This window comes from Neohortaea acidophila (genome assembly GCF_010093505.1).
Source record: "Neohortaea acidophila strain CBS 113389 unplaced genomic scaffold BDY17scaffold_2, whole genome shotgun sequence".
Lineage (NCBI taxonomy): Eukaryota > Fungi > Ascomycota > Dothideomycetes > Mycosphaerellales > Teratosphaeriaceae > Neohortaea > Neohortaea acidophila.
Window position 1 is genome coordinate 167546 of NW_022985511.1, and position 24711 is coordinate 192256.

General features: G+C 56.3%; 12 protein-coding genes across 12 annotated transcripts; 8 read left to right on the forward strand and 4 right to left on the reverse strand.

Annotated features, from left to right (window-relative positions):
* Positions 1-63: 63 nt before the first annotated feature.
* On the reverse strand, positions 64-4851 carry BDY17DRAFT_290629 (raptor N-terminal caspase like domain-containing protein). The gene has a single exon (XM_033732540.1). It carries the CDS (start codon positions 4745-4747, stop codon positions 242-244), a length of 4506 nt encoding a protein of 1501 aa, XP_033592539.1. The 5' UTR covers positions 4748-4851; the 3' UTR covers positions 64-241.
* A 119-nt stretch (positions 4852-4970) lies between these two features.
* BDY17DRAFT_290631 (major facilitator superfamily domain-containing protein) lies at positions 4971-7048 on the forward strand. The gene is made up of 2 exons (XM_033732541.1): positions 4971-5837; positions 5896-7048. The coding sequence occupies exons 1-2, from the start codon at positions 5216-5218 to the stop codon at positions 7041-7043; spliced, it is 1770 nt and encodes a 589-aa protein (XP_033592540.1). The 5' UTR covers positions 4971-5215; the 3' UTR covers positions 7044-7048.
* On the reverse strand, positions 7049-9643 carry BDY17DRAFT_351012 (uncharacterized protein). The gene is made up of 2 exons (XM_033738200.1): positions 8985-9643; positions 7049-8934 (listed from the first exon to the last, which is right to left on the reverse strand). The coding sequence occupies exons 1-2, from the start codon at positions 9401-9403 to the stop codon at positions 7167-7169; spliced, it is 2187 nt and encodes a 728-aa protein (XP_033592541.1). The 5' UTR covers positions 9404-9643; the 3' UTR covers positions 7049-7166.
* A 163-nt stretch (positions 9644-9806) lies between these two features.
* On the forward strand, positions 9807-10806 carry BDY17DRAFT_314982 (Alpha/Beta hydrolase protein; the record flags this gene model as incomplete). Its single annotated transcript, XM_033735869.1, has 4 exons — positions 9807-9861; positions 9921-10004; positions 10087-10326; positions 10376-10806. The coding sequence occupies 4 exons, from the start codon at positions 9807-9809 to the stop codon at positions 10804-10806; spliced, it is 810 nt and encodes a 269-aa protein (XP_033592542.1).
* A 1146-nt stretch (positions 10807-11952) lies between these two features.
* Positions 11953-13282, forward strand: BDY17DRAFT_331454 (uncharacterized protein; the record flags this gene model as incomplete). Its single annotated transcript, XM_033737886.1, has 3 exons — positions 11953-12567; positions 12632-12876; positions 12939-13282. The coding sequence occupies 3 exons, from the start codon at positions 11953-11955 to the stop codon at positions 13105-13107; spliced, it is 1029 nt and encodes a 342-aa protein (XP_033592543.1). The 3' UTR covers positions 13108-13282.
* A 422-nt stretch (positions 13283-13704) lies between these two features.
* On the forward strand, positions 13705-14655 carry BDY17DRAFT_290639 (uncharacterized protein). The gene has a single exon (XM_033732542.1). The coding sequence runs from the start codon at positions 13780-13782 to the stop codon at positions 14173-14175; it is 396 nt and encodes a 131-aa protein (XP_033592544.1). The 5' UTR covers positions 13705-13779; the 3' UTR covers positions 14176-14655.
* A 118-nt stretch (positions 14656-14773) lies between these two features.
* Positions 14774-17049, forward strand: BDY17DRAFT_290641 (delta(24(24(1)))-sterol reductase). Its single transcript, XM_033732543.1, has 3 exons — positions 14774-15023; positions 15090-16620; positions 16678-17049. The coding sequence occupies exons 1-3, from the start codon at positions 14980-14982 to the stop codon at positions 16687-16689; spliced, it is 1587 nt and encodes a 528-aa protein (XP_033592545.1). The 5' UTR covers positions 14774-14979; the 3' UTR covers positions 16690-17049.
* On the forward strand, positions 16907-18582 carry BDY17DRAFT_68638 (glutathione S-transferase). Its single transcript, XM_033738614.1, has 6 exons — positions 16907-17295; positions 17352-17449; positions 17510-17841; positions 17898-18040; positions 18094-18265; positions 18330-18582. The coding sequence occupies exons 1-6, from the start codon at positions 17123-17125 to the stop codon at positions 18414-18416; spliced, it is 1005 nt and encodes a 334-aa protein (XP_033592546.1). The 5' UTR covers positions 16907-17122; the 3' UTR covers positions 18417-18582.
* A 244-nt stretch (positions 18583-18826) lies between these two features.
* On the forward strand, positions 18827-19822 carry BDY17DRAFT_240194 (G protein-coupled glucose receptor regulating Gpa2-domain-containing protein; the record flags this gene model as incomplete). Its single annotated transcript, XM_033730356.1, has 3 exons — positions 18827-19275; positions 19331-19413; positions 19473-19822. Coding segments are annotated over 3 exons (882 nt in total), but the record flags the coding sequence as incomplete, so codon positions are not given.
* Positions 19823-20309: 487 nt separating this feature from the next.
* Positions 20310-21224, reverse strand: BDY17DRAFT_246791 (uncharacterized protein; the record flags this gene model as incomplete). Its single annotated transcript, XM_033730757.1, has 2 exons — positions 20310-20909; positions 20988-21224. 2 exons carry the CDS (start codon positions 21222-21224, stop codon positions 20310-20312), a joined length of 837 nt encoding a protein of 278 aa, XP_033592548.1.
* A 242-nt stretch (positions 21225-21466) lies between these two features.
* BDY17DRAFT_290653 (ATPase, F0 complex, subunit J) lies at positions 21467-22143 on the reverse strand. Its single transcript, XM_033732544.1, has 4 exons — positions 22057-22143; positions 21953-21982; positions 21805-21855; positions 21467-21713 (listed from the first exon to the last, which is right to left on the reverse strand). Exons 1-4 carry the CDS (start codon positions 22094-22096, stop codon positions 21649-21651), a joined length of 186 nt encoding a protein of 61 aa, XP_033592549.1. The 5' UTR covers positions 22097-22143; the 3' UTR covers positions 21467-21648.
* A 207-nt stretch (positions 22144-22350) lies between these two features.
* BDY17DRAFT_246808 (DASH complex subunit Spc19) lies at positions 22351-22931 on the forward strand (the record flags this gene model as incomplete). Its single annotated transcript, XM_033730758.1, has 2 exons — positions 22351-22494; positions 22554-22931. The coding sequence occupies 2 exons, from the start codon at positions 22351-22353 to the stop codon at positions 22929-22931; spliced, it is 522 nt and encodes a 173-aa protein (XP_033592550.1).
* Positions 22932-24711: the final 1780 nt, after the last annotated feature.

The window sequence follows — 24711 nt, forward strand, 5'->3', positions numbered from 1 at the left end:
TGATGCATTCAACTTCACGTTGTCGTCGAAGCGACAGATCGAGGCGATGAGACGAGCATGTACATCTTGTTTGAATGTCGTTAATTATACACACCCTCCCCTCTATTACACTAGCAGCCCGACTCAACACACCCCACGCTATGCCCAGCGCATCTAGCCCATCCCCCAAAGTCCTCCCACAACGCCACGCTAAAAACACTCCCTTCTCCTTCTCCTTCAAAGGATAATAGATAACACAATCTCAAGCCTTCCACTCATCCACCACACCCCCCTGCTTCTCCTCCGCCGTAGCCTCGCACTTGAACAAATTGACATGCCCATCATTCACCGCGCCGCAAGCGAGCATCATGCGATGCGGATGGAAGGCGGTCGCAGTGATAGGCGCATTCCGCGGCGTCGCCGCCAGCCGCAAATAGCTCATGTACGGCTCGAAGGAAGAGAGATGCTTCAGACCCGTGTTGTACACGCGGATGGTGTGGTCCGCGCCGCCCGTGGCGAACACAGGCGCGTGCTCGTGCACGCTCAGCGAGCGCAGATTGCGGGGTTCGCGCGGACGACCCTCGATGCCGGCGACGGCTTTCCGCATGCGAATGTCCCACAGGCGGACCCCGCCGTTGCTCTCGGCGGAGATGAGCTCGCGCATGCCGCCGCGCTGCAGGTGCACGCCGACGATCCAGGACTTGTGGTCGGTTTCGCGGTTCACCCAGTCCATGATCATGCTCTCGCGGGAGTTGAGGCGCTGGTCGTAGGCGCGCACGCTGCCGTTGCCGAAGCCTGCGACGAACACGTTGCCTTCGACTTCGTCGGAGGTGAGGGAGGTGATGCACGAGCCGGAGCGGGCGGGGATGTCGGCGATGCAGAGTTCGTAGCCGGCTTGCCAGACGCGCACGACGCGGTCGTCGCCCGCGACGAGGATGCGGCCTTGGCCTTGCTGCCAGTCGAAGACTAGGCCTGCGTTTTGCTGGTCGCTGATGACGAGGTCGCTCAGTGCGCGGAAGCTCGACGCGAGCTCGATCTTCTTGGGGTTGTCGTAGTTTTTGAAAATCTTAATCACCCCGTCGCTGGAGCCGGTCATCAACATCGCCTGATCATCCTCATTGATGAAACGCAGCTCCGTCACCCGACTACCCGGCGGATTGGCATTGCTGAAGCGACACAGCTGAGTGGCTTCATTCCAATCCCAGACGGCAATGCTATCGCGATCATCGCTCGTGACGAGGTGGTCTTCGAACTGATGAAACACCATTCTCATCGGCGCAGCTCCAATGCCGAAGTATCCGCACGGCACGTCCCACCGCTGACTTCCCGCAGCTTCCTTGAGCGGCTGCGTCGAGGCGAGGATTTTGTCGTTGCGGTTCCTGCGCCACAGACGTTCGTTGTAGTTCAAGGAACCAGGCTCGTCAGCTTCAGAAGATCGCATCTGAGGCTCGCGGAAGTATGACGCGGACCAGGTGAAGAAGTCGGACTCCAGGGGAATCGTAGGCATTTTCGAGATGTCTCTGCCCTCATAGTTCGGCGCCGATGGTACTCTAGCTGGTGGCTGATGAGGCGGACCGGTAATGTTGTCCAGCGCATCAGGTGCCATGAGCGCAGCGTCAGCGGCGGCGAGCGGTCGCGATCGATAATTCGGGGAAAGATGAGACACATCCTTATGCGAGCGTGTCGGAGACGGTGGGCTTTCCGACGAGGGTGTTCGGGCTCCCCAACCCACAAGATTCTTCATGGCAGCCGCAACACTAGCCGTACGCGAAAGGGTAGAAAAATACCCATCACCCCTCGACGCCGCAGGGGTAGCAGGACTCGGCGGTGTTTCTGGCCGCGCATCCCGTGATCTTTGCCTGCTCAGGGTGTCGTTCGTCGGGACTCTTTCCAGTCCATCCGTCTTTCGCGCCTGACGGGCCAGAAGTTCATCAAGAATATCGTTGGCAAAAGGACCCAATTCCGATTCGAGTAACATGATGAGGACCGCGTCCACAACGACCCCAGCGTTCTTCGCAACTTCCGGGTGAGGGTCGGCTGACATGCTCAACACCTGTCGCCAGATGGCTCGGTAGATGGTCTTCTTAGAAAGCGTTCTGGATGGCTTCGCGGCGCCTTGATCGTCGATCGTGGCTTGTGTAAAGGACACCTGACGCTTGTGAGAAGGCTGGGCGGGGTGGGAGCCGTTGGTCTGAGCAGAACCGTGCTCTGCCGCTGAACCGTTGGCATCATCTTGTTGGGTTTGAGCTGGCCCGGCAGACCTGCCAGCCCGCTTGTCCCGCTCCTCAAGCATTTGTTCCCAGGCAGCAACAATGAAGCGGTTCTCGTACTTCTTTATGAACGTTGAGTAAAACACCGTCAGCTCTTTTCGCACCATGATCGATCCGTCCATGCCCATGGACAAAACAACCCCAGCAAGAGTTTCCTCTTCCAGGACAACCGCAGGCTCAATTGGACCTGTTCCAACGAAGCTAGTGAGAGCTTCGAGGCAAGCCGCGCGCACTTCTGGAACAGGATCGTGACTTCGGTCTCTCACGCGTGCATGCGCCTGGTGTGCGAGTGCGGCATTCTTGGCGAGTGGGAAGTCATTCCACAAATGACTGAGGCAGAGACAACTGAACTGACGAAGTAGGGGATTTTCCATATCCAGCAGCTGCGACAAGCACGTCTCGATGATCTCCGGATTGGTATCCATCACTGCCTGCTGACCGGGTCGGTAGTCTTTGCAGAACATGGCAATCACGAACGCGCACATAGCGCGATGCTCTGCAACACTGCCCGCGGGGATTCCCGTCGTTTGGTTCAGAATGTTGGTGAAGTACATGTAGCCTGGATCTTTTTCCTTGAGCAAGTCCTGCTGGCAGGTTTGGTCGACTGCCAGTATGCGAGCCCAGATGAACACCATCGGCGGTTTGAGTTCAATGGCCTGAGATTGAAGAAGTTTCAGCACATATGGGAAGATGCCGATGCTGAGAGCGAGATTGACAGCCCACGGTCCAAGATCAAGGAACTTTGATAGGAGAATCAGCGCGCGAAGTCGGTGGACTTGAGATAGTAGGACCTGAAGGACGATAGGTAGTTGCTCGGGAGGCTTAGCATAGCCTTGTGCACCGGCATTAGCAGGAGCCGAGGCGAGGAAGACCTCAAAAGCGGAAAGTTGGTCGGCGAAGAAGTCGGAGTGCACGTATGCAATTTCTTGCGGAGGCGCGGGAGCGCTCTGTTGCTCCTGCACGGTTTCATTGACCTTTTGCTGGTCAATCAACTTGGGCAATTGCGCAAGGATCATCTCCACGGCCAAGTCCCAGCTCTGCCACAGCGGATGGTTGTGCGTATCGGGAATGGCAGGATGAGACTGGGGGTGGCAATGGTAGATCCGCATGATGCGCTGGGCGAGGAGGAAATTTCGGAACAACGCCGCCACCATCAAATCCTGTCTAAAAAGTCTCTTGAACAATTGCTTGTCCAGACAATTCCAGGCAATGGTGTCGGTAATGGCCGTGAAGATCCAATTAAGTTCTCCGAGTGGTGTGCGGCGCTCGCTGACCTTTCCCGGGATATTGCGAGCTTGGTCGAGAGTCACGCCGGAAGGAGAGGAGAGGGGGTTCTGGAGGATGAAGAAGCGTACGGCCATCATGATGGGGGAGGTGAGACAAGCGGTGAAGATGTCGGCGGGAAGATCGGGATTGGTGGGCAAGACCTCGTTCTCCCGACACGCAGCGAGGTGCATGACTTCGTCCCATCGGATCTGCTGTGCGCTTGCATTGCGCTCTGAAGCTGCATTTTGATTGCTCATGTGCTTTTCCGTGGCCTGCAAGAAGCCGTCGATGATTCCGCCGGCAGCGCTACAATCCCACACCCATAGTCCCGGCGCTCCAACCCAATCCTGCAAGTCGTACAGCGTGACGGGAATGTATTGTGTATAGCTGCGGTTGAAGCACCAGATTTCCCCGCTAGCTGTGGGCTTGGGCACTCCATGCCCGTTGTAGTGGAAGAGCACGCGATCGTGATTCGCATTGCGTCGCATGTTGGTGGTGTACCGCTTCAGCTCTTCTATTGTCGGGTCGAGAACAACCTTATATCGGGTGCGAAGGGAGAGGTTCTCGTATTGCTGTTGGAGATTCTTCCCAATTTGAGCATTGGCATTGTTGGTGGAGCTTTGATTCGTGCTGTCGGGTGGAATAGGATCGACCCAGCACTCCAGCCTGGCGCACGGATTGGTCTTGATGACATCCGGTGGATCGACGCCCACATTCAGACACACCGCCAGCACCGCACACACAGTTTTGAGTCTGTCGCGCATCCTCCAATCCGAGACGACATTCTTGGGATCGAAGCCGAGCGCGGGCTTGCCGGCGGTCTCGTGTCTCTTGTCGTCAAAGTACATGAAGAAGTTTTGGTTCAGCTGAGTAGCCTGCGCCTCGTCCTGCAACTGCTCGTGCCACCCGTGCCGCATCTGCACCTCCGAGTCGCCATCCTTGCCGCCATTCGTTTGTTTGAGGTTGCCGCGCGCTACTTCGCTTTGCGCACGGAGCAAGGCCGGTCGGAGGGCCAGGCCGTTGGATTGTTGCGGCCGACGCAGTCGCAGCTGCAGGCCATCGTCTTCATCATCACTCCCCGCATCTTGTCCATTGCGAGCGGCGTGAAAGGATTGAGGGCGTCGAAGGGGAGGGTCTTCGGGGAGGAAGGATTCCAAGACGGGCTGGGGCGGCTTGGATTTCTTGCCCTCGACCAGGTCTGGCAGATGGCCAGCGGTGGCGCCTCTGGTCATGACTGCAGAGATGGAAGCATGCCAGGCCTCGGGTGTGCGAGGCGGAGCATGCAGGAGTGTCGAGGTCAAATCATGGCTCGAGGGATGGTCAGGGCTGGGTGAAGTGAGGTGGTGGAGTGGCTCGAATGAGGCGGCTCGAGTGGATTCGCGGTCGCTCGATTCGGAAGGCGCAAGCCGGTCGCGTGACTGCATGTATTAATTAATTGCTACGCGCAGCCGGTGACCGAGTTCAACACCGTATTCTTCAATGGCAGATACATATCCTCATGTAACGACGCCAGAACATGAAACAAAACTCGATCGTACGTTGTGAAGACCACGATCACACCTCGTGCAGCGTAATATGAATCTCCTCAGCATATTCGAGGAACGGCCAGCAATACCTTACGACTGGCCACTCGTGACGGAAGCCATCGCCTGAAAATATAACGCAGAACAAATCGTCATTGAACATCCCAGGTCACCAACATGCGAGACGAAACAACAGCAGGGCATGCAATGCCTCCAGCAGCAATGCCACCACCCGCAACTCGCACCTCCCAGGATCCAACCACCAACACCCCAGGCCCCCAACTCCGCACCTGGCGCTTCTACGCAATCCTCACCTCCCTCGGCGTCGCGGGCCTAGCCTCCGCAATCGAAGGCACAATCATCACCAGCGCCCTTCCAACCATAAGTTCCGCCTTGCAAGCCGGCGATGTCTATGTATGGGTCCCCAATGCTTACCTGCTTGCCTCTGTTGCTGTCCTGCCGCTCTACGGTCAGGCGAGCAATATCTTTGGCCGGAGATTTCTATTGCTGGCATCTGTGGCGTTATTCACTTTGGGCTCCGCTGTTTGTGGTGCTGCGACTTCGATTGGGATGCTCATTGCGGCTCGTGCGGTGCAGGGGCTTGGGGGTGGAGGGATTAATCTGTTGATCGAAACGGTTGTGACGGACATCGTGCCATTGAGGGAACGGGGGAAGTACATGGCGATTGTCATGCTGGGAAGCGTGGTGGGAGCCAGTGTTGGGCCGTTGCTCGGGGGCGTGATCACCTCGCGGACGACGTGGAGGTGGTGTTTCTATCTCAACGTGCCTGTTGGCGGAGGTGAGGCATCGAACTGTTGATCCACCACCCGTTGTGCTCTTACACTAACGCTGCCCAGCTGCATTCATTACCCTCTTCGCCTTCCTCCGCGTCAACCACCACCGCGACCAAAGCTGGAAAGCCCGCCTCGCGCGCGTCGACTTCTCCGGCAACGCCATTTTCATCGGCGCCATCGTTGCCGTCCTCATCGCCCTAACCTGGGGCGGTACAACCTACTCCTGGACAACCGTCCACGTCCTCCTCCCCCTGATCCTCGGCTTCTTCGGCCTCTTCCTCTTCACCGCCTTCGAATGGACGCCGCGCCTGTGCCCAGAGCCCTCCATCCCACGCAAACTCGTCTCAAATCGGCAGTCCGCAGCAGCGCTCGCGCTAACCTTCATCCACGCCATCGTAACCTTCTGGACCTACTACTTCCTCCCCCTCTTCTTCCAAGCCGTGCAAACGCGCACGCCCGAAGCCTCCGGAATCGCCACCCTCCCCATCTTCGGGGGGAGCCTCCTCTTCTCCATCCTAGGCGGCGTCCTCCTCTCCAAAACAGGCAAATACAAACCCATCCACCTCGCCGGCTTCGCCATCCTCGTCATAGCATTCGGCCTCTTCTCCCTCTTCAATCACACCACCAGCACCGCCGCTTGGGTTTGTTTCGAACTCCTGTGGGCCGCGGGAGACGGCGTGCTCATCGCCATTTTACTACCCGCCATGCAGGCGCCGCTGGATGAATCGCTCGTAGCGACGGCAACAGGGCTGTGGAGTTTCGTGCGCTACTTCGGCTGCATTTGGGGCGTGACGATCCCGAGTGCAATCTTCAACAATGAGTGTCGGCGCTTAGCGAGGAGCATGGGCGATGCTAGGATCGCGGGCTATTTGACTGGCGGCAGGGCGTATGAGTTTGCAACCAAGGCGTTTGTGGACGGCATCGCGGATGCAGAGGTCCGGAGGGGAGTCGTGGGTGTTTTTCAAGGGGCATTGCGCACGGTGTGGCTGGTTGGTGTTGGGTTTGCTGGCTTGGGGTTTCTTGTGACGTTCCTTGAGAAGGACGTTTTGTTGCGCGAGCAGGTGAACTCGGAGTTTGGGATGCAGGAGGTCAAAAAGACGGATGAGCTTGTTGTCGTTGCCGGCGAGGGAGGTATCCCGCTGGCGTCGCTGTCTGCTGCAACAGCACTGACAGAGAGAGGGAAATCGACAAGTCAGATGAATATATCATAGCAGATTTGTAACGGTCGCTGCAAGGCGATTGTCATTTCGACCGAGGAATGCTGTACATAAATGATCATGACTTGATTACAACCACGTTCCCAAACACCACGCACTGCATGAAGCGCCACCCTTTCAAGCACCCCGTCTCGCAGTCGTACTCATGAGCGTAATCTTCTTGCCCTTCTTGCCCTTCTTTCCACCCCCGCCTGAATTCCCTCCAGCGCCACTCGCCCGCCCTTGAGCGCCCTGCAAGCTGACACCGCCGAGGTCAGCAGCCAGCCGATCGCCATGATCGAGCAAGTCCTTCTCCCATCCTTGCAACCATCCATCGTCCGGCCGAAGTTCCTCATCTCGCGGCAGCGTGGCGTGCATATCGGGACTGGCGGGCGTGACAGCAGTGGTGCCCCACACTGTGCGGTGGACAGTAGGGGATGTGGAAGGGGAAGCGAGCGATGCAAACCCAGACGTGGTTCGGTTCGCCCACGGCGGTGAGGCAGCGACTGCTCCGTCGGACGGGACGGAACCGTGTGGATCGTGACTGGATCCGAGGACAGGCAGGGACTCGGAGGAGAAAAAGTCGTGGGGGATGGAGGTGCGCCTTCGCCGTATAGCGTTCAGCTCTCGTTCCTCCGCCTTCTCAATTCGGATGCGCTCCTTCTCCTCTCGTGCGTCCTTCTCGTCGTGCCGCTTTCGCCTCCGCTCCAGCATGGGTGTGAATTCTTCGAGGACTTGGGGCGAGACGAAATCCGTCCAATCACATTCCATGAATGCGACCTCGCAGCCGTATGGGAGGTGGGCGAGGTACTTGACGCGTTTCCGCAGCTCGTCGTCCACTATGTGTCCGTGTGATACCCTTTCCACCTTCGGCAAGATGCTGGATGGAAAAGCGGTGTATGAGCCAAACGCAGCTTTGAGGATGCGAATGTCCAAGGGTGAGAGGTAGTAATGAAGGAGTGCCTGATAGAAGAGGTATTCGGAGGGTTGCGGTTTCTCGTTATGTCGAGTCCGGAGTTCATGTATCGTTCGTGGGATTGCAGTGCTGTTGGTTTGGTCCGCCGGAGCAGCGGACTGGTCCGCGCTGGGATCTTGGATGGTGGGTGTAGCTGGCGCGGGATGCTTCTGCAAGTACATGTCGGGCACGTTCTCGTCGTTATCGTTGAACTGAATCGGTGGTCGCTCGGGCTTGGGCTCCTCCTGCTCGGGCTTCTTCGGCTGCTCCGGCGGGTTGCCAATCCCCTTCACCTTCTCCCTCGACTCGTTAAGCATGCGTATGGCTCGTCCGGTCCATTCGGCGTCCTCGCCGAACATCAATTCGTCAATCCTCTGCAGCTCTTCAACCGCCTCGATCGCCTCCTCATATTGTCGTGTCATGTACTCCTCGCTCCCTTTCATGACTCGAGCATAGTCCATGACCTCGGCGGCGAAAAACCATGGGATATCTTCGCCCTTCGCCACGGGCTCTGCACTTTCTCGCGGCATGGCAAGCGTCTGACCAGGCTTCCGCTTGACCAGTCGCATGACCACATCACCGCCCTCGTGCGGCGGGTCGCTTTCTTGACCAACATACCACCGCACGGGTCGAGTCTCGGAGATGTAGATACTGTCCCAGCAGATTGGACACTTCTTCGACCGAGCTCTTTTCTCCACAGGCGGCTGAGCGCTAGCGTCTTCGGAGTGCATGTATCGTATCAGGCATGGTAGACAGAACATGTGCCCGCATTTCGCCATCTGCGGGGCTGTCGGCTCGCCGAGGCAGATTGGACACGATGCAGCTTGCGTCTTCGAGGACGCAATGATCTGTAAGACATTGCTCCAGTCGAGATATAGATCGGGATCGCTCGCTTGGACGTGATAATCGCCCTGCGGGTTCACGATAAAGCGGTAGTTGGAGTGGATGTACCTAACCCGGTTAGACGCGTCTGATAAGAGTCGCTGACTTCGGCAACGTACCTTGACTTGTCGACAGCGTGATAGCCGCTGCCCATGCCCCAAGTCGGGTTCCTCCCACCTCGCCGAGGTCCATTGTAACTGTGCCGATGATACTGGTTCTGCTGAGACGGGCGGGGCGGTAGGGCAAAGTTCATCAAATGTGTGATGGACGTCTGCCCCTTCCGGTTGTGTGGATTCTGCATGCTGCGTATCTCAGCCTCTGCATCCTCATCCACAGCCAGATATCTCTTCCCGCTGCGATGCTTCGGCTTGCTCTGCTGCTCTTTGCGGGGGGCGGGGTTGGACTTCGCGTTGCTGCTGGCACTTCCGCTCCGCCGCTGGCCGAGATCGTGGGAGAAGTATTGCTGAGTCGGTGCTAGGAGGCCTGCGGGACTGCTTTGACCGGACGGCTTGGAAGATGATGCGTCTGCTTTCGACATCCTTGACAATGGAGCTGGGCTGTGAGATCGCGGGGGGTCGGGGCTGCGGGACCGCAGAGACCGCGTTTGCGAGCCTGGCAAAGGGCTGGATGGGATCGAATGGATGTGAGAGTGAGCTCAGGACGAACGAAACGGCTTCCGACAACCCGCATGGGTAGTCTGGAGGGTGAAGTAGAGACGTGGAGATGACTGAACGCGGCGATGATGTTGTGGTGGGGACTTCTTAGTCAGCCCTTCGCGCCACATTTTGCTTTGCGCTCTCCGGAGCATATCGCCTCTCTCCATTTTCCGGGAAGACGAGGCATTGAGACTATTGTGCATTTCCCGCACCCTCACCATCCGACTCAGAACTCGAGCGAGTGCCTCATCAGAAGCATACACTACACCTTCACTAGCAACAACAATGCTTATACAAGAGAGCCACGTCGACGTGCCGACGAAACATGGCGGAGATATGCGTATGCTTGAACAACCACCAATTGCATGAATAAAGGCGGTATTCTGACCGCACAGGTAGGCATCTTTCTCTTCCATCCTTCCATCCCGAACTACCCCAAAGCCAAGTTTCCCGGTGTTGTAGTCTTTAGTGAAATCTATCAAGGTAAAGGCTGTCTTCCCTCCTATTGGCAGCGCCGAAAAGGAGTGATAGGATGAGGGTCGCTTGAGTTGACGCATGTCTGCAGTGACCGGCCCAGTACAGCGCTTTGCTCGACAGATTGCTGGACATGGATACATTGTTGCAGCTCCCAGTAGCTACCACGAGTTTATGGGGCCGGAGGCACTCGCATACGATGGCCCTGGCACGGACAAAGGAAACGCCTGGAAGGTCGAGAAGAAGGTCTCTGCCTACGATGAGGATGCCACTTTGAGTATTGATTGCCTCGTCGGCCTGGAAACTTGCAACGGACGCATTGGGGCGACAGGTAGCGTTGTTGAAACCCCTCCCTCTCCCACTCTAACGATTGGTGACAGGTATGTGCCTCGGCGGCCACCTCGCGTATCGCTGTGCTCTGGACAAACGAATCCGTGCGGCCGTATGCTACTTCGCCACCGACATCCACTCGCACAGCCTTGGCGAAGGCAAATCAGACGACAGCCTGCAACGCGCCAAAGACATCAAAGGCGAGCTGGTGATGATCTTCGGGAAACGGGACAACCACGTCCCACCGGAAGGTCGAGATCTGATTCGCAAAACGCTGCACGAGGCTGGAGTGACGTTCAGCTTTTACGAGGTGGCTTGGGCGCAGCATGCTTTCATCCGGGACGAGCTTTCGAAAGGCCGATATGATCCTGCCATCGCGGGAATTTGCTTCCAGATGTTGCTGGAAGTGTTTAGGCGGACTTTGAACGGCGACCTGGGACCTCGAGAGGGAGGAGACGGCGAGGTTGAAGATGTTTGTTGAGGCTGCTGACAATGCTTCAAGACGCTCTCGGACAGATTCAACGCTTGTCAACTCTCACCATGACTGATAGTGAAAGAGTATCGCGAATGCCTATTCTCGAGGCTCGGACGGAGGTGATATCCTAGTTCTGCCATGACAGCTGGTTAGACCAGTGATAAAACCAGCTTCCGCCGCCGTTCAAACGCCAGTAGACTTCCGGAAGCGTGAGGCACAACTCACATGAGATATCCCACCGACACAAGATTGTGAGGATGAGTGCTGCGCATTCGCATCCACGCGACACCGCAAGCGACTGAGGCAAGGTCCATGAAACCATTAACCTAAAAGCCCTACGCGCGACTCCCGGTGTCGATGTTCTCTACTCCACAAAGCTTTCTCTTTACTCCCTGAGCGAGGCAAGAACTTGCGAAAGCCGAGATGACGGGCATGCCTTTCAGAAGATCCAGCATGATGTTCCCCGCAAGTCCATTGAACAAAGACGTCAGCGTGAAGTAAAAGACGATGCTTGCAATCCATGCAGCCTTCTGTCGACTAATCAGCGGCATGTTTCAGGCTGCGGTCGAGTCTCCGCCTGATAGGGGTGCAAAAGCTTCGTCGGCGATCGAATCGCGTCCCTCAACGCGAGCCATAACAAGCCATTGCACGGAATCGTCAGCCTGCTTGTCGTGATGCGCGAACGCGAACCGGCAGGCAGGATCGCACATCGTGGTTGAACGGACGAGATGTGTTGGTCCATTGAATCAAACTTTCGGCGCGGCCCACAGACTCCGACGCGAGCTTGGACCGGCATTGGAAATGAACAGCTGACGTCCACCTTCCAATTGATCTGCTGCGGAGGGAATCAGTCAATACACTCCCGCCGCGTGAGGACGGAGATATCGCCAGCCGAAGATGCGCGGCCGGTCCAGCGCGTCGAAAAGTATCCCTATTGAGACCGCTCGTTATTGGTAAGTTCTGGCTGCGAGCTTGTCGGTTTGACTGGTCCAATGGCCAGGAAACGTGCTGGCATTGCTGCAACGGTTACTATGTTCCATTCTTGTCGATCAATGCCAGTAGGAAACAAGAAGACAACAATCGTGTAAGTACTTTAGTTTCCCGTGCCCGTCAGCCTGCAAGGAGTCTGCATTCCTGCCACTCCTCTCCGACATGGCCTTTTTCCTCCTTCTCAGCCTTGCATTGTGCTCTCTTGCATCCCCTCTCCTGAAACGACAAGCGCCAGCAGGCGTCCCGCAATACGTGCTCGACTACGCGCCAATTGTATACCTCTACTCTGGGGAGAAGTACCTTCCCTCAGACATCGGCGCCCAGCTCACCAACACCCACCCCGATCTCAACTTTACAGCCATCACCGACGGCCCGAAGCCTCTAACCCTCGACAACCTCAACGAGCTCAACAATGTCAACGGCGCCAACGATGGCGCCAACATCTATCTGACTTCTAACGAGAACGTCGCGACTAACCCCGCATACCTCAATGGAGTCTTACCCGACAGCAAAGGCAGCACCAGCCCTGCGGTCTCCTGCGCCGTCATCGTTGTTGACCGGGGCAGCAACTCTGTCGATGCCTTCTTTATGTACTTCTACGCCTTCAACTACGGTGGCTCGTATGTAGATTACGTTATCGGCGACCACGTGGGCGACTGGGAGCACAATATGGTCCGCTTTCAGAATGGTGTGCCGCAGGCTGTGTGGTATAGCCAGCACTCGAACGGAGAAGCGTTTACTTATAATGCTACGGAGAAGTACAACAACGGCGTTAGAGTCAGTGACGCTGCTTTTCTTCTCTAACGCTGTGAGCTTGCTGACACTGCCGTGCGTACCTTAGCCAATCTCGTACTCGGCGAACGGCACGCATGCCAATTATGCGATTACAGGCAAGCATGACCACACCATTCCAGACGTCAACCTGCCAGACGGCCTCATAGTGGACTACACCGACAAGGGGCCGCTGTGGGATCCCACGCTGAGCGCATACTACTACACCTACGACGAGGGCACGGAGAGGTTCGCAGCGTACAACGACAGCACGCCGGTGAACTGGCTATATTTCCTCGGAGCCTGGGGAGACGAGTGAGTGCCTTTAACATCTGCATCCTCCTCGCTCTGGACATCTGCTGAATCTTGTGTATTAGGCAGTACCCCACGTCGAATCCCGACCAGGACTGTCCGATACCCGACATCACCGAGCTATGCAAATACGTCTCGGGCCCCACGGGTCCAATCACCAAAGATCTCAACAGGACGGAAGTGTGTCCGGATAACGGCATCCCCTGTATAATCAGGCCGGTCCTAACACCGTAGAAGTCGACCAAGATAGAGTCAAAATCGGTCTGTGTATTACAGACATTGCGCTGCTTCGGATTGCCTATTCCAGTGGAAGTCGCGCGTATTTTTACCTGTGGCGCTGCGGTGCATGTTCTTTTTCTAGAAGCGCCGGGCAGCTCCAGACCAGCGCCCGCGGCGCAGTGCATTGAAAGCCACACAGCCTCGCCGCGGGCCAAAGCCTGTGCAAATCCCGCGGCGAAAGTGCTGATCCCAAGCACGTTCTTCAGCCGTTCCATCGCAGCAGGCAAGCAGGTGAGGGCTGAAAGCCTCCCGCTCGACTTGTGTATAGCTACTATTTGATCAAAGGAATTACTGCAGTTGTGTGATGGGCAGCAAAATAGCAACGACGGTTGGACGAAGCAGAGATGCTGATGGCGCCACCCTTCGCCAAGCAGGGCTGAGGTGGAACCATGGTTCGTATTGCTGGCCCGTTGGCATCAGGAGACCGGAATTATCAACACTCCCAATGCTTACACACGAGCTCCTGCGGTTGCCTGGCTCACCTCAGCAGAAGGAGGGGAACGTATATATAGCTGTGATGGAGTCTCTCGCCGTAAAGTCATTCTATCCGCTCAATTGTGACATCCGTCTAGCAACACAAGAATCAAACAACATCCACATTCAAGCCAACACCAACCCACCACAACCATGCACGCCACAGGCCTCTTCCTCTCCCTCCTCTCCATCACCTCCGTCCTCGCGCACCCTCCGCGCTACCCAACAACCACAGCCGCAACAGTGACCCCCACAGCCTCACCCTTCCCCACCGTCGTGGTATTCGTCGAGAACCGGCAATCCGGCGCGTACAAGACCGCCGCGGTGCCTATCAACGGGCAAAAAGAGACCTTCGGCCAGCTGTACGGCAATTCCATCACCGGCAACGCCGTGGGCTACAACGGCGGCGCGCCCACCAATGTTACCGTGCAATTCGGCCCGCCCGGCCACAGGAAGCAGTACACGCTTGGTCAGGCGCCGACAGTCATCTCGGCGACGAACGATCCGCTGAATTTGGCGGATTGGTTGATTAGTGCATCGTTTGATTGAGGGAGAGTGGACGCGGTAATGGGAAGGGGCCGGAGGAGACTTAGTTTGTTTGGGGAGTTTTGAAGATGGGAATCCTTCGGGAGTCGGTGTGCATTGGCAGGCTTCGATTCGGCGTTTGGGGCGTGCAGGCTGCAGAGTCGGCTGAGATGTAAATATACCTAGTAGATCAACATAGTTATAAGCTCCTTCGTATCTAAACGAAGCGATCACGATACGAGTTTCACTTCAGCTCGGACTTATTGCTGTCACGTAATGTCGCGAGGAGTAATGTATCTTGTGCAGTCATCTCAGCGGTTTAGGAGGTCTAATAAAGACATCAGATAGGCAAGATGGCCCAGCTGAGGCTCCCGGTCGAGCGTCAAGGGGGTCTATCCAGGAGGTGCCCTTTCGGACTCGGGACAGCGATGAGTAGATTGCCGAATGCGATGTGCATGCGGTCTTTCAATGCCTGCACAAGGCAATTCGAGTCGAGTTGGCGAGGTTTAGCAGACGAATAATGAGGTCAGCGGCAGCGGAAGACGTTTGGGCGGCGCTAAGAAACGGTGCTAGACGATTTTGGAGGTCTTCCGGAAGATGTAAACATTCAAGCGCGCTCCACCTCGAGATGCTACTGTAACCTGCACCCGTCATTTTCCTCGCGCACTCTGCGTCTCGTCCGCTCCCTTCCACCATCCCTCCACCTGCTTATCGAGCGCCTATTCCCGCGCACGGGCTGTACTTGGCGTCCTGCTACGCCCCGAGTTGCCCTATCCTCGACCCCCGGCGCAAAAGGCGAGAGACTTGCTTGATTGAAAAAAAAAAATCATGTCGGAACGCGTGACCCGGTCGAAGACGGGGAAGACACCGCGGTATGCAGCAGCAGCACTCGTTGCACCACACGGTGCGGCCGGAGACTGACATGATCATCCCACCAGAAAATCCACCATCCCCGATGACTTCGTCGAGACTCCCTCCCGCCGCCGATCGCGTAAGTCCGTCGCCAACCCGAACCGATCAGAGTCCCCGGTTGCCGCAGAAGAAATAAAGTCCGAGATCTCGAGCGAGAACATCCTCGCCGCGAATGGCACGGCGGCGAACGGCAAGCCCAAAGGCCGGGTGGTGGATGGCTGGGCGGAGGGCGCCGATCCCAAAATCGATCAGAACCCTCACTTCGACTTTGGCGGCAGCTGGGGCGTCAGCGCCATGATGATCGGCTTTCCCCTGCTCATGTGGTACATGTGGATTGGCGCGACATACTACAATGGCAAGTTCCCCTCGGAGCCCAGCATGACCTGGTCCCAGTTCGGCAGGCATCTCGTGCGACTGGCCTACACCGGAGCCTTTCCTCATCTCAAGGCGTGGTTGATCTACTGGGTCTTCCTCGTCTTTCAGGGCATCATGTACCTTACAATGCCGGGTGTGTACACCGTGGGCAAGCCTCTTCCTCACGAAGGAGGCAAGCAGCTGCGGTATTACTGCAATGGTGTGTGGAGCTTCTACACCACCATTGTCGTTGCCGTGGCTCTTCACTTCAGCGGCCTCTTTAAACTCTACACTCTCCTGGACGAATTTGGCCCGATCATGAGCGTGGCCATCATCTCCGGCTTCCTCGTCGCCCTCGTTGCCTACCCCTCTGCACTGTACCGCGGAGCTCAGCACCGCATGACTGGCTACCATATCTACGACTTCTTCATGGGCGCCGAGCTGAACCCGCGCATGTTCCAGTGGCTGGATATGAAGATGTTCTTCGAGGTGCGCCTCCCGTGGTACATGCTGTTCCTCATCTCCCTGTCGGCCGCGGCGCGCCAGTACGAGCTGTACGGCTACGTCTCGGGCGAAGTCGCCTTCCTCCTCATGGCGCACTTCCTCTACGCCAACGCGTGTTGCAAGGGCGAAAACATGATCACCACCACCTGGGACATGTACTACGAGAAGTGGGGCTTCATGCTCATCTTCTGGAACATGGCCGGCGTCCCCTTGAGCTACTGCCACTGCACCATCTACCTCGCCAACCACAATCCCGCCATCTACGCCTGGTCAAAGCCCGCGCTCGCCCTCTTCTTCACCACCTACCTCTTCACCTACTGGGTGTGGGACACGTCGCAGAGCCAAAAGAACATGTTCCGCCTGGCGGAGCGCGGGCACTTCCAGGAGCGCCAGGCCTTCCCGCAACTGCCGTGGCGCCACATCCAGCACCCGCAAACCATCACCACCCCCGCCGGCGACACCATCCTCGTCGACGGCTGGTACAAGTACGCGCGCAAGATCCACTACACCTGCGACACCTACTTTGCCATCACATGGGGCCTCATCACCGGCTTCAACTCCCCCTTCCCCTGGTTCTACCCCGTCTTTTTCGTGCTGATGATCATCCATCGCGCGTGGAGGGATATTCAGCGGTGTCGGGAGAAGTATGGTGACGCGTGGGCGGAGTATGAGAGGAGGACGCCGTATTTGTTCATTCCGGTAAGTCTGTGGCGGGATGCTCACATGGCAATGACCATGCTAATCCCTCGTGTACAGTACGTCATCTAGGTGGTGCACCGGATGACCGTGGACCCGTGCTTTCTTTCTCACCTATGCTCTGTATATTCGACTTCTTGGCGGTGTGGTTTGATACCCCCGGTCCGGCAATTGTAGAGAATATTGGGTAGTGGAGACAGATGTGGAATATGCGAAAAGACTAGGAGAAGGGGAGGTGTAAATAATGCAACTTGCTGTTTATGAGTTCGTGTTTAATCATGCTCTCTTCACTGGGCTTGGGATGGATGGCAAAAGTTGTCGGGCATCGGGGCAAGTAGAGCATGCGTGCGTCCGTGGTTGGTAATCAACGTCAGCCCAGCTGTACTGCATGTCTTGATCCCATCAGACGAAGACAGTAGCTTTAAATGGGCGGCCATCACTCTCACATCCAGCAAGAACAATACCCGAAGCCTAACCCCACCTAATAACATCTCCATCTGCCACAATGCCCGCAACAACAACAACTAGCAACGGCGTGCACAACGACTTCTCCAAAATCGCCGACACGGATGGGAAATTCCGCCGCCCCGACTCCAAGTTCCGCAACAGCATCTCCTCGCAGCCCGGCGCGGAGTTTCCCGCTGAGAAGGGGCGATATGTGCTTTATATCAATCTTGGGTATAAGCCGTGACGTTCCGGAGAAGGCTAGAATGGTTGCTAAAAAGACCGATCAGATGCCCGTGGGCGCATCGCGCCAATATCGTACGGAGTCTGAAAGGGCTGGAGGATGTGATTCAGTTGGTCGTGATGGATTACGCGATGGGGCCGGAGGGTAATTGAGACCAGAACGCACTTCCCAAGGGACGGTAAAACATACTCATCGCTCTCGCAGGCTGGGTCTTCAACCCCGACCGCCCGGGCACCGACCCCGTTGATCCGCTCTACGGCTTCACCAAGTTCAAGCAGCTCTACCTCAAAGCCGACCCGGAATACTCTGGCCGCTACACCGTGCCGGTCATCTGGGACAAGCAGAAGGAGACGATTGTCAGCAATGAGAGCTCCGAGGTGATTCGCATGCTGTACTCGGAGTTTGACGCTTTTGTTCCGAAGGAGCTGCGTGAGGAGAGTAAGGTGGGCGGCGGGTTGTTGCCGGAGAAGTTGAGGGGGGAGATTGAGGCGCAGAATGAGTGGGTTTATGATCGGATTAATAATGGGGTTTATAAGGTGGGTTCCGGCATTTTTCATGTGGATGATGGAGTGCTGATTTTGAGGTCGTATAGTCGGGCTTTGCAGCGACGCAGGAAGCGTACGAGGAGAACGTGACGCTGCTCTTCGAGAGCCTCGACCGGATGGAGAAGATTTTGGCTGAGAGCGAAGGGCCGTTCATCTTCGGGAAGCATCTGACCGAGGCGGACATCAGGCTGTGAGTCGAAATGGGGACAGTAAACGCTGACAGGCTCGCTGACTCTGCCCCAGGTATACGACCATCATTCGCTTCGACGTCGGATATCACACGTCCTTCCGGTGTAACTTGAAGATGATCCGGCATGACTACCCGCACATCCACAAATGGCTGCTCCACATCTACTACGACGAGAGTCCGGAGGAGACTCGCGGTGCCTTCAGGAAGACGACGCACTTTCGAGATGTAAGTCATTGCCTCCTTCTCAACCGTAAGGTGAAGCTGGTACTGACGTATCCTACGCGTCTAGATCAAGGCAGGATATGCCACGGCGGGTGGAAGCAAGGTTGTGCCTCTTGGGCCATTGCCAAATGTAATGCCACAGGGAAGTGCATGATTTCGCGGATACATGTAGTCAAGAGGTCGCAGATATGCTCAACATCGCAAGTCTGACGCACTTGCCCTCGTTGTAACACGAGGAAGTCACGACCAGCCTGGCGTTCCTGCCTATTTTGTCAGAATAGTGGGTCCCTTCCCTGCTTCACCGTTTGCTCTCATCTCCTCCGATACTTCACATCACTTCCTTCTTCTTTCCAATCGTGTCTGCGCTGCTCATGTTCGGTCAACTCCCTGAGCATCGCACCGCTGCTATTTCCATTTCCTTCTCCCCTGCAACCGCTGATCGATGACTGCAACGAGAGCCCTGCCTCCACGACCATCCTCCCCACCATGTCGCCTCCTCCGTACACTCCGATGATCCACGTCAACGGCGGCGACTACTTCCCCGCACCATACAGCATGAACCCGCTGACCCACGAGTTCCGCATGGGCTTGATCCCCCTCGGCCTCGTCGCCCTACTGTCCAGCGGCACCACGCTCACCCTAATCTGCTTCATATGCTGGCGTTTGGTGACGTGGAAGCTGCACTACAACACCTTCCTCGGCTACAACCAATACGTGCTGCTCGTCCTCAACCTCCTCACCGCGGACCTTCAACAAGCCTCCGCGTACCTCTTCAGCTGGCACTGGATTCGCTTCAACCGCCTCCTCGCTCCGTCGGCTCCTTGTTTTGCCCAGGGCTGGCTTCTGCACTCGGGTGATGTGAGCAGCGGGTTCTTTGTTTTGGCTATTGCTGTGCATACGTACATCACGGCTGTACATGGCAAGCGAATCCATCACCGCCTCTTCACCGCCATGATTGTGTCGATTTGGGCCTTTGCTTATGCACTGACGGGCATTGGTGCGGCTCTGCACGGGTACGATGAACCTTTACCGCGTATCAACGGCTCGCGCTGACACTTCGAACGGCAGGTGGGAGTACTTTGTTCGTGCAGGTGAATGGTGTTGGGTCTCCGAAGCATTCGAGACCGACCGTCTGATGCTGCATTACGTTTGTGAGTTCCCCCGTCCGTTAGCTGCCACAACCGAATCGCGACCCTGACTGCATTCACAGGGGTGTTTCTCGTCCAATTCGGAACTGTCGTCATCTATGTCGTGACTTTCTTCATGCTTCGTTACAAGACCAAACGGGTCTTCGAACAAGTCCGTCAGGGTCACACGGCCAACATGAGCACCGTCCTCGCCGTCAATCGGGTGGCGAAGCTGATGACCTTGTACCCGTGCGTGTACGTCCTGCTCACCCTCCCACTCTCTGCTGGAAGAATGTGGTCATACTCGCAAGGCGGCAAACCGTACAGCCTCAGGTACGCCACCTTTGCTGGATCGATGCTCGGTAGCTGCGGCTGGGTGGACAGTCTCCTCTACACCTTAACGCGCCAGCGACTGCTGAAGGAGACCATGCCTGCCGGCGGTGCCAGACTGTCAGACCTCGGAATGAGCGGCGGCATCACTCACACTCGAACTGTCACGGTGGAAGGCGGGCGTCCAATGGACGACTTGACGCCGCACTTCAAGTTTGCTGCCGCAGATGCGCACGAATTGTCGAAAGAGCCGCCGCCGTCTCCGGTTAACAGCACGGCTCCCATCATCAAGAAGGACCGCACGTTTGCCAAGCCCAGGTCTGTCGGACTGCGAGCAATGGTGGAGGAGGATTGGATTGGCCCGATGGATGGAGACGAAGAACGGGAGAGGAGCGATGAGCTTTCCGCGCTGCCTGTTGAGTCGCCTAACATGCTGTCGACAGGATGGTGCCGCCATGAATGTTGAGTTGGCCAGAGGAACGATGTTTGCTGGGGTGAGCGTGTGTGTCATCCTCAGATCAAAGGATCAGCATCTCAGCTGGTGCCGTAGAGAATCGTGCAGGAACTTCCATCCAAGATCCATCATCAGCTCAACCACCCATCTGCCCCCTCCCAAACACCTTCACGCCCCCATCCCGCTGAACCAAGTAAAGCGCCTCCACTTCCTTCACATCTCCAGCTTCATCACCCTCATAAGCGCCGCCACCCCTCGTGATCCGCACGACACCACTAACATCCCTCGCCGCCCCCGTCAACAACTCCCTCACGCCGACCACGAAGCTCGCAGCGTGCGCCATGAGCACCACGAAAGCGGAAGTCTGCACCTCCACCGGCGAGAATCTCGACTTTGATGCTTCTTCGGTGGCTGCTGCTGCTGCGGCGGCGAGGAAAGGCGAATCCGCTGTAAGCGAAACGATTGTTGCGTGGACCCTTGAGCGCAGGGGGAGCAGAGCTTGGTGCAGGTTTGACGCGGTTGTTGAGGCCGTTGCTAGGAGGATGTCGGGGTTGTCGAGGATTAAGATTGTGCGGGATTTCGGTTGGTGAGATTCGATTTTGGAGAGCACGGATTGCATTTGTTGGACGGTGGATTCAAGTATGTCTTTCGAGGTGGACGGATGTTGGAGAGTTGTGCTCGTGCAGTCGACGAAGTGGAAGCGCTGCTCGGATGCGAGTTTGGAGAGGTCGAGGCCCTATTATCAATACAAAGTATCTCTATCAGCGCTTTTGGTCTTTTCGTTTGGAAAGGATGTTTGCTGGCAGCGACTTACCGTCGTCCTACGAATCTGCGTTTTCCAGAACTTCAAATCGCGCATCCAGCTTACGAGCAGTACAGTGTACGCTTCCCCTTGTTGCTGCTGTTGGGGACTGAGAATGCTGCTGACGTAGAGCGAGGTGAGCCATGTTGGGGTACAGCCTAGTGTGCCTGTTAGGAGAATGAGGGATAACTCGGGCGGGAGGCGGAAGTAGGGTTCTAGTAATTGGGGGATGCGGTTGCGGGTTGACATTGGGGGCTGGGATGTGATGGGGTATTTTTTGGTTTACGACTGGAGTCGCATTGCGAAGGATGAGGTGTTGGCGAGGACTTTGGAGGGTGTGGATGTAGTGGTCCGAGCGTTCATGGTGATGCTTTTACGGGTGTGATGGGCTACAGGAGCATCGAGAGTTTTCCGTGCCAGGGGCAGCGGACCGTGCAATGCTCGGCATGGCTGATCTATCCAGGCAGGGATCACAAGTCGCTTCACGAAGAGAAGAGGTGACCTCACGGAGGAGCCAGCGGATTTGCTTGGTATATATACAAATGCTACCACCGTCACTCCATGCCTCAACGAATCAGGCAGCCTCGCGCCATTCTATTGTCGCACTGTTCCATGCTGTTGCACTCCTCCTGACGTGCCGCGAACATCCTCTCCTCCCTCCACCCCAGCGAGCTTAGTGGGCATCGCCGCTCGATGTCTTCGCATACGGATTTCGCGGGTCGTTCTTGTATTCGTCCGCTGCAAGCAGCAGCAGGTCAGCATCTCTTCACACTCATGTATCTCCGCATCTGCCAGTTTGACGGGAGGGATGGTAGGAGCAAAGACGTACACTGCATCATGACATTGGCGGCGGAGTTGATGCCGTAGGCAATCACCAGGCCTATTCCAAGCGCGAATCGTCAGTATATCCATCTCTATATTCCTCATCCAGCATTTGCAGCACTTGAGGCGCTCTTGAGGGCAGATAGAGGGCATACCGGCGGTGTAGAATGGCCACAATGGCCGCGCTGTGCAAAACGCTGTCAGTCCTGGCTTCTTCCTTTCTCCTGCGCTGCACGCGCAGCCAATAACGGGGGCTCACCAATGGGCGCCGGGAACTTCTTTCCGAGTAGGCCAGGCATGATGGTGTCTGACTCTTGGAGATGGGGATCGGGGTGGTGGGTAGATGCGATTGAGGATGATGTTGCTGGACCTGCAGCTTCTCACTCCCGGGTGAGAAGCTCCGGGCTTGGCACGGCTTTTCTTCGGGGAATTATCGGCGGAGAAGCGGCTTGTTCGCCCATTGAACTTCGAGTGGACGCGATGCGCGTAAACAGATCTGTCTGAACGATTATTGTGCGATCTGCGATTGTAGAAGTGGGCCGGAAAGGTCGCCATGGACTCAAGCACGCACAACGCTCTGCAGGGATGCGTTGGATCCCTCCAATCTAGCATGCAACTGCTGGAATCGAGCATCAACATCCTTGACTCAGGCGTGAGCGACTACCCAAGACTAGCAAAGGTCTTGCAGACAACGAGAGTACGTCGCGCGAACCCATCTCCACAGACCATCGAATGTGTTCTAACGTGTCTGCACAGCACTTCGAACTAGTCTCCGAGCACGACCTCGTCACGGCCCAATTCTCCTTACTCTCCGAAATCCAGCCCGAAGTCGGCAACCTGCTTTCACGCGTTGAAACGTACCTCGACAAGCTGGAGCGAAGAGAGCAAGCACTCATGGCCAAAGCGGAACTACAAGAAGGGCGGCTGAGCCAGCCGTCGCGATCGAGTTATGGCGCGGCGAAGAGTGGTGCCGCGAGACCGAGTGCTGCGGCGGGTTCGGCGGCGGTGGAGGAGATGAAGGTGCAACAGCTACGGCAGAAGAGGGAGAGGCTGAGCTATGCTGTGTCGAGACTGGAGTTGCAGGCGGGCCAGCGCGAGAGGCAGTTGAGAAAGAGTATGGCGACGCAAGGATGATGTTTGGGCTGTGATGAGGGAGGTGTGTGAAGCGTGATTGATGCGAGGCGTCAGGAGTACGATGGGAATGATGATACCCTGGTGGAGCGGTTTGTAACGTATTTTCCTCCTTCAATGCATCTACTGTGTTTTGTGTTGCGTGGGTGGACCATGCAGTGCGCAAACCACCAAAACACGGTGAGCAGCTACTCAAGAATGCGACATGCAAACACACTCCGTCCAATAACATAGCTGACGAACATCAAAAGATGACTGCCCTTTCATCGTAGCGAAAAGGAGATTGCATTAAGCAATCGTGAAGAGAGAGGAATGCTGCCAGGACGCGCATGCTGCGCACAAAAAGTCCCACCACCACCACCTTTCGAACGCGCGACCTGACCTGACGCCCAAAAACATCAAAAACGAAACACCTTCGAGGTGAAGCCAAACTCAGCTGCGCACATTCATCCTTTCGGACTTTCATGGAGCCTGGTTTTGTCTTTTGAGGCGAGAAGCCTAGAGTTAGCAGCAATTAGGGGGGAAAGAGAATAGGAAATACGAAATACGAGAAGGGGCACCCACCACTACGATGCGGGCGCAAAGATACAGTCTATATACCCATGCAGGGCGTGGCGAGGTTTAGCCGGCGGGATGACGAAACTGCTGGAAGCGGAAGGAACTATCACGTGAAATGCGGGCCCGATGCTGCTGCTGAAGGCGGAGACCTGTTCTTCTACGTCAATCATTCGCGTCGTAGAGCCCTCAAATCCACGCGATCTCTGGCTGAGCATTTGAACGGCGAAAAAGAAAGCACCAAAAAGAACACCCTTTCTCCCTTTCCAACGCTCGAACGCGCGCCCTTTATGGAAACCAAAACGCCAAAAAAACGAACCACCTCCGGCTACTCCTCTGACATTCCAGGATCTTCTTACGGAACGGTGTCAAGCGAAACTCGGCCGCGCACATTCACCCTACAACACGCCATGGTTGATCATCGGACTTTCATGGGGCCTGGTTTTGTTACTTGCAGGTGCAATGACGACCGCGGCAACATTTCCAGCGCTCGAATGGCTGTACTGTTGGTACTGAAGTCATTTGTTAAAATGGCGGGACGCTTGGGGAGGATATGAAGTCATCTTACTGGCGTCGCGAGGTTTACCCGGGAAGGGGTCCGTTGTCACATGTTGCTGGCTGCGGGAGGGTTGTGCGACCGATGCTTTCACGACAGCACGCAGAGTGGCTACTCTGGGAGGACGTCCAGCGAAGTCGATCGGAGCGTTTGGAAGCCGACACCGTCTTCAAGGAGCGAGTACTTGCGGAGGAACGATCGGGAAAAGGGCGGGAGTGGTATTGAGACATATATACCTCGTCGCAATACTCACAGCACAGCCCATGGCGATCTCCGCGCTGTCCTTCGACAAGTGACGTGTTCGTCCAGTCCGCCACGACGACGCAATACCCGTTCGTCCAGTCCGCCACGACGACGCAATACCCGGGGACTAGCCCACGTTTTGACAGCAGGATTATACAGCAAAAATTCTAATTGGCGACAGCCTGAGTCGTTCTGGCGAAGTCACGCAGGCCACGAGAAAGATTGGAAGGATTAAAGGTTCATTTGCTGCCTGCACCGAGCGATACGTGAGTACGAGGAAGCACGAATGGAATCCAGCATTTACAGCGCATGTTGGCATTGACTACGATTCTTCGACCACACGTATCTCCCGCCTTCGCTATGGTCGATTCGTTTCGATGTTCTACCACGACCTGCGCAAAGGCCTTCGCATCAATCCGTAATGCTCAC

Bases quoted from the DNA above. Each gene is read 5' to 3' on its own strand.
- BDY17DRAFT_290629 (XM_033732540.1), bottom strand. From the start codon at position 4,747: ATGACCAGAGGCGCCACCGCTGGCCATCTGCCAGACCTGGTCGAGGGC.
- BDY17DRAFT_290631 (XM_033732541.1), top strand. From the start codon at position 5,216: ATGCGAGACGAAACAACAGCAGGGCATGCAATGCCTCCAGCAGCAATG. The intron at 5,838-5,895 runs GTGAGGCATCGA...AACGCTGCCCAG, and splicing joins CAACGTGCCTGTTGGCGGAG to CTGCATTCATTACCCTCTTC.
- BDY17DRAFT_351012 (XM_033738200.1), bottom strand. From the start codon at position 9,403: ATGTCGAAAGCAGACGCATCATCTTCCAAGCCGTCCGGTCAAAGCAGT. The intron at 8,935-8,984 runs GTACGTTGCCGA...TAACCGGGTTAG, and splicing joins CACGCTGTCGACAAGTCAAG to GTACATCCACTCCAACTACC.
- BDY17DRAFT_290639 (XM_033732542.1), top strand. From the start codon at position 13,780: ATGCACGCCACAGGCCTCTTCCTCTCCCTCCTCTCCATCACCTCCGTC.
- BDY17DRAFT_290641 (XM_033732543.1), top strand. From the start codon at position 14,980: ATGTCGGAACGCGTGACCCGGTCGAAGACGGGGAAGACACCGCG. The intron at 15,024-15,089 runs GTATGCAGCAGC...TCATCCCACCAG, and splicing joins AAGACGGGGAAGACACCGCG to AAAATCCACCATCCCCGATG.
- BDY17DRAFT_68638 (XM_033738614.1), top strand. From the start codon at position 17,123: ATGCCCGCAACAACAACAACTAGCAACGGCGTGCACAACGACTTCTCC. The intron at 17,842-17,897 runs GTGGGTTCCGGC...GAGGTCGTATAG, and splicing joins TTAATAATGGGGTTTATAAG to TCGGGCTTTGCAGCGACGCA. The intron at 18,041-18,093 runs GTGAGTCGAAAT...ACTCTGCCCCAG, and splicing joins ACCGAGGCGGACATCAGGCT to GTATACGACCATCATTCGCT.
- BDY17DRAFT_290653 (XM_033732544.1), bottom strand. From the start codon at position 22,096: ATGCCTGGCCTACTCGGAAAGAAGTTCCCGGCGCCCATTG. The intron at 21,983-22,056 runs GTGAGCCCCCGT...CGTTTTGCACAG, and splicing joins GAAGTTCCCGGCGCCCATTG to CGCGGCCATTGTGGCCATTC. The intron at 21,714-21,804 runs GTACGTCTTTGC...TGCTGCTTGCAG, and splicing joins CGCCAATGTCATGATGCAGT to CGGACGAATACAAGAACGAC.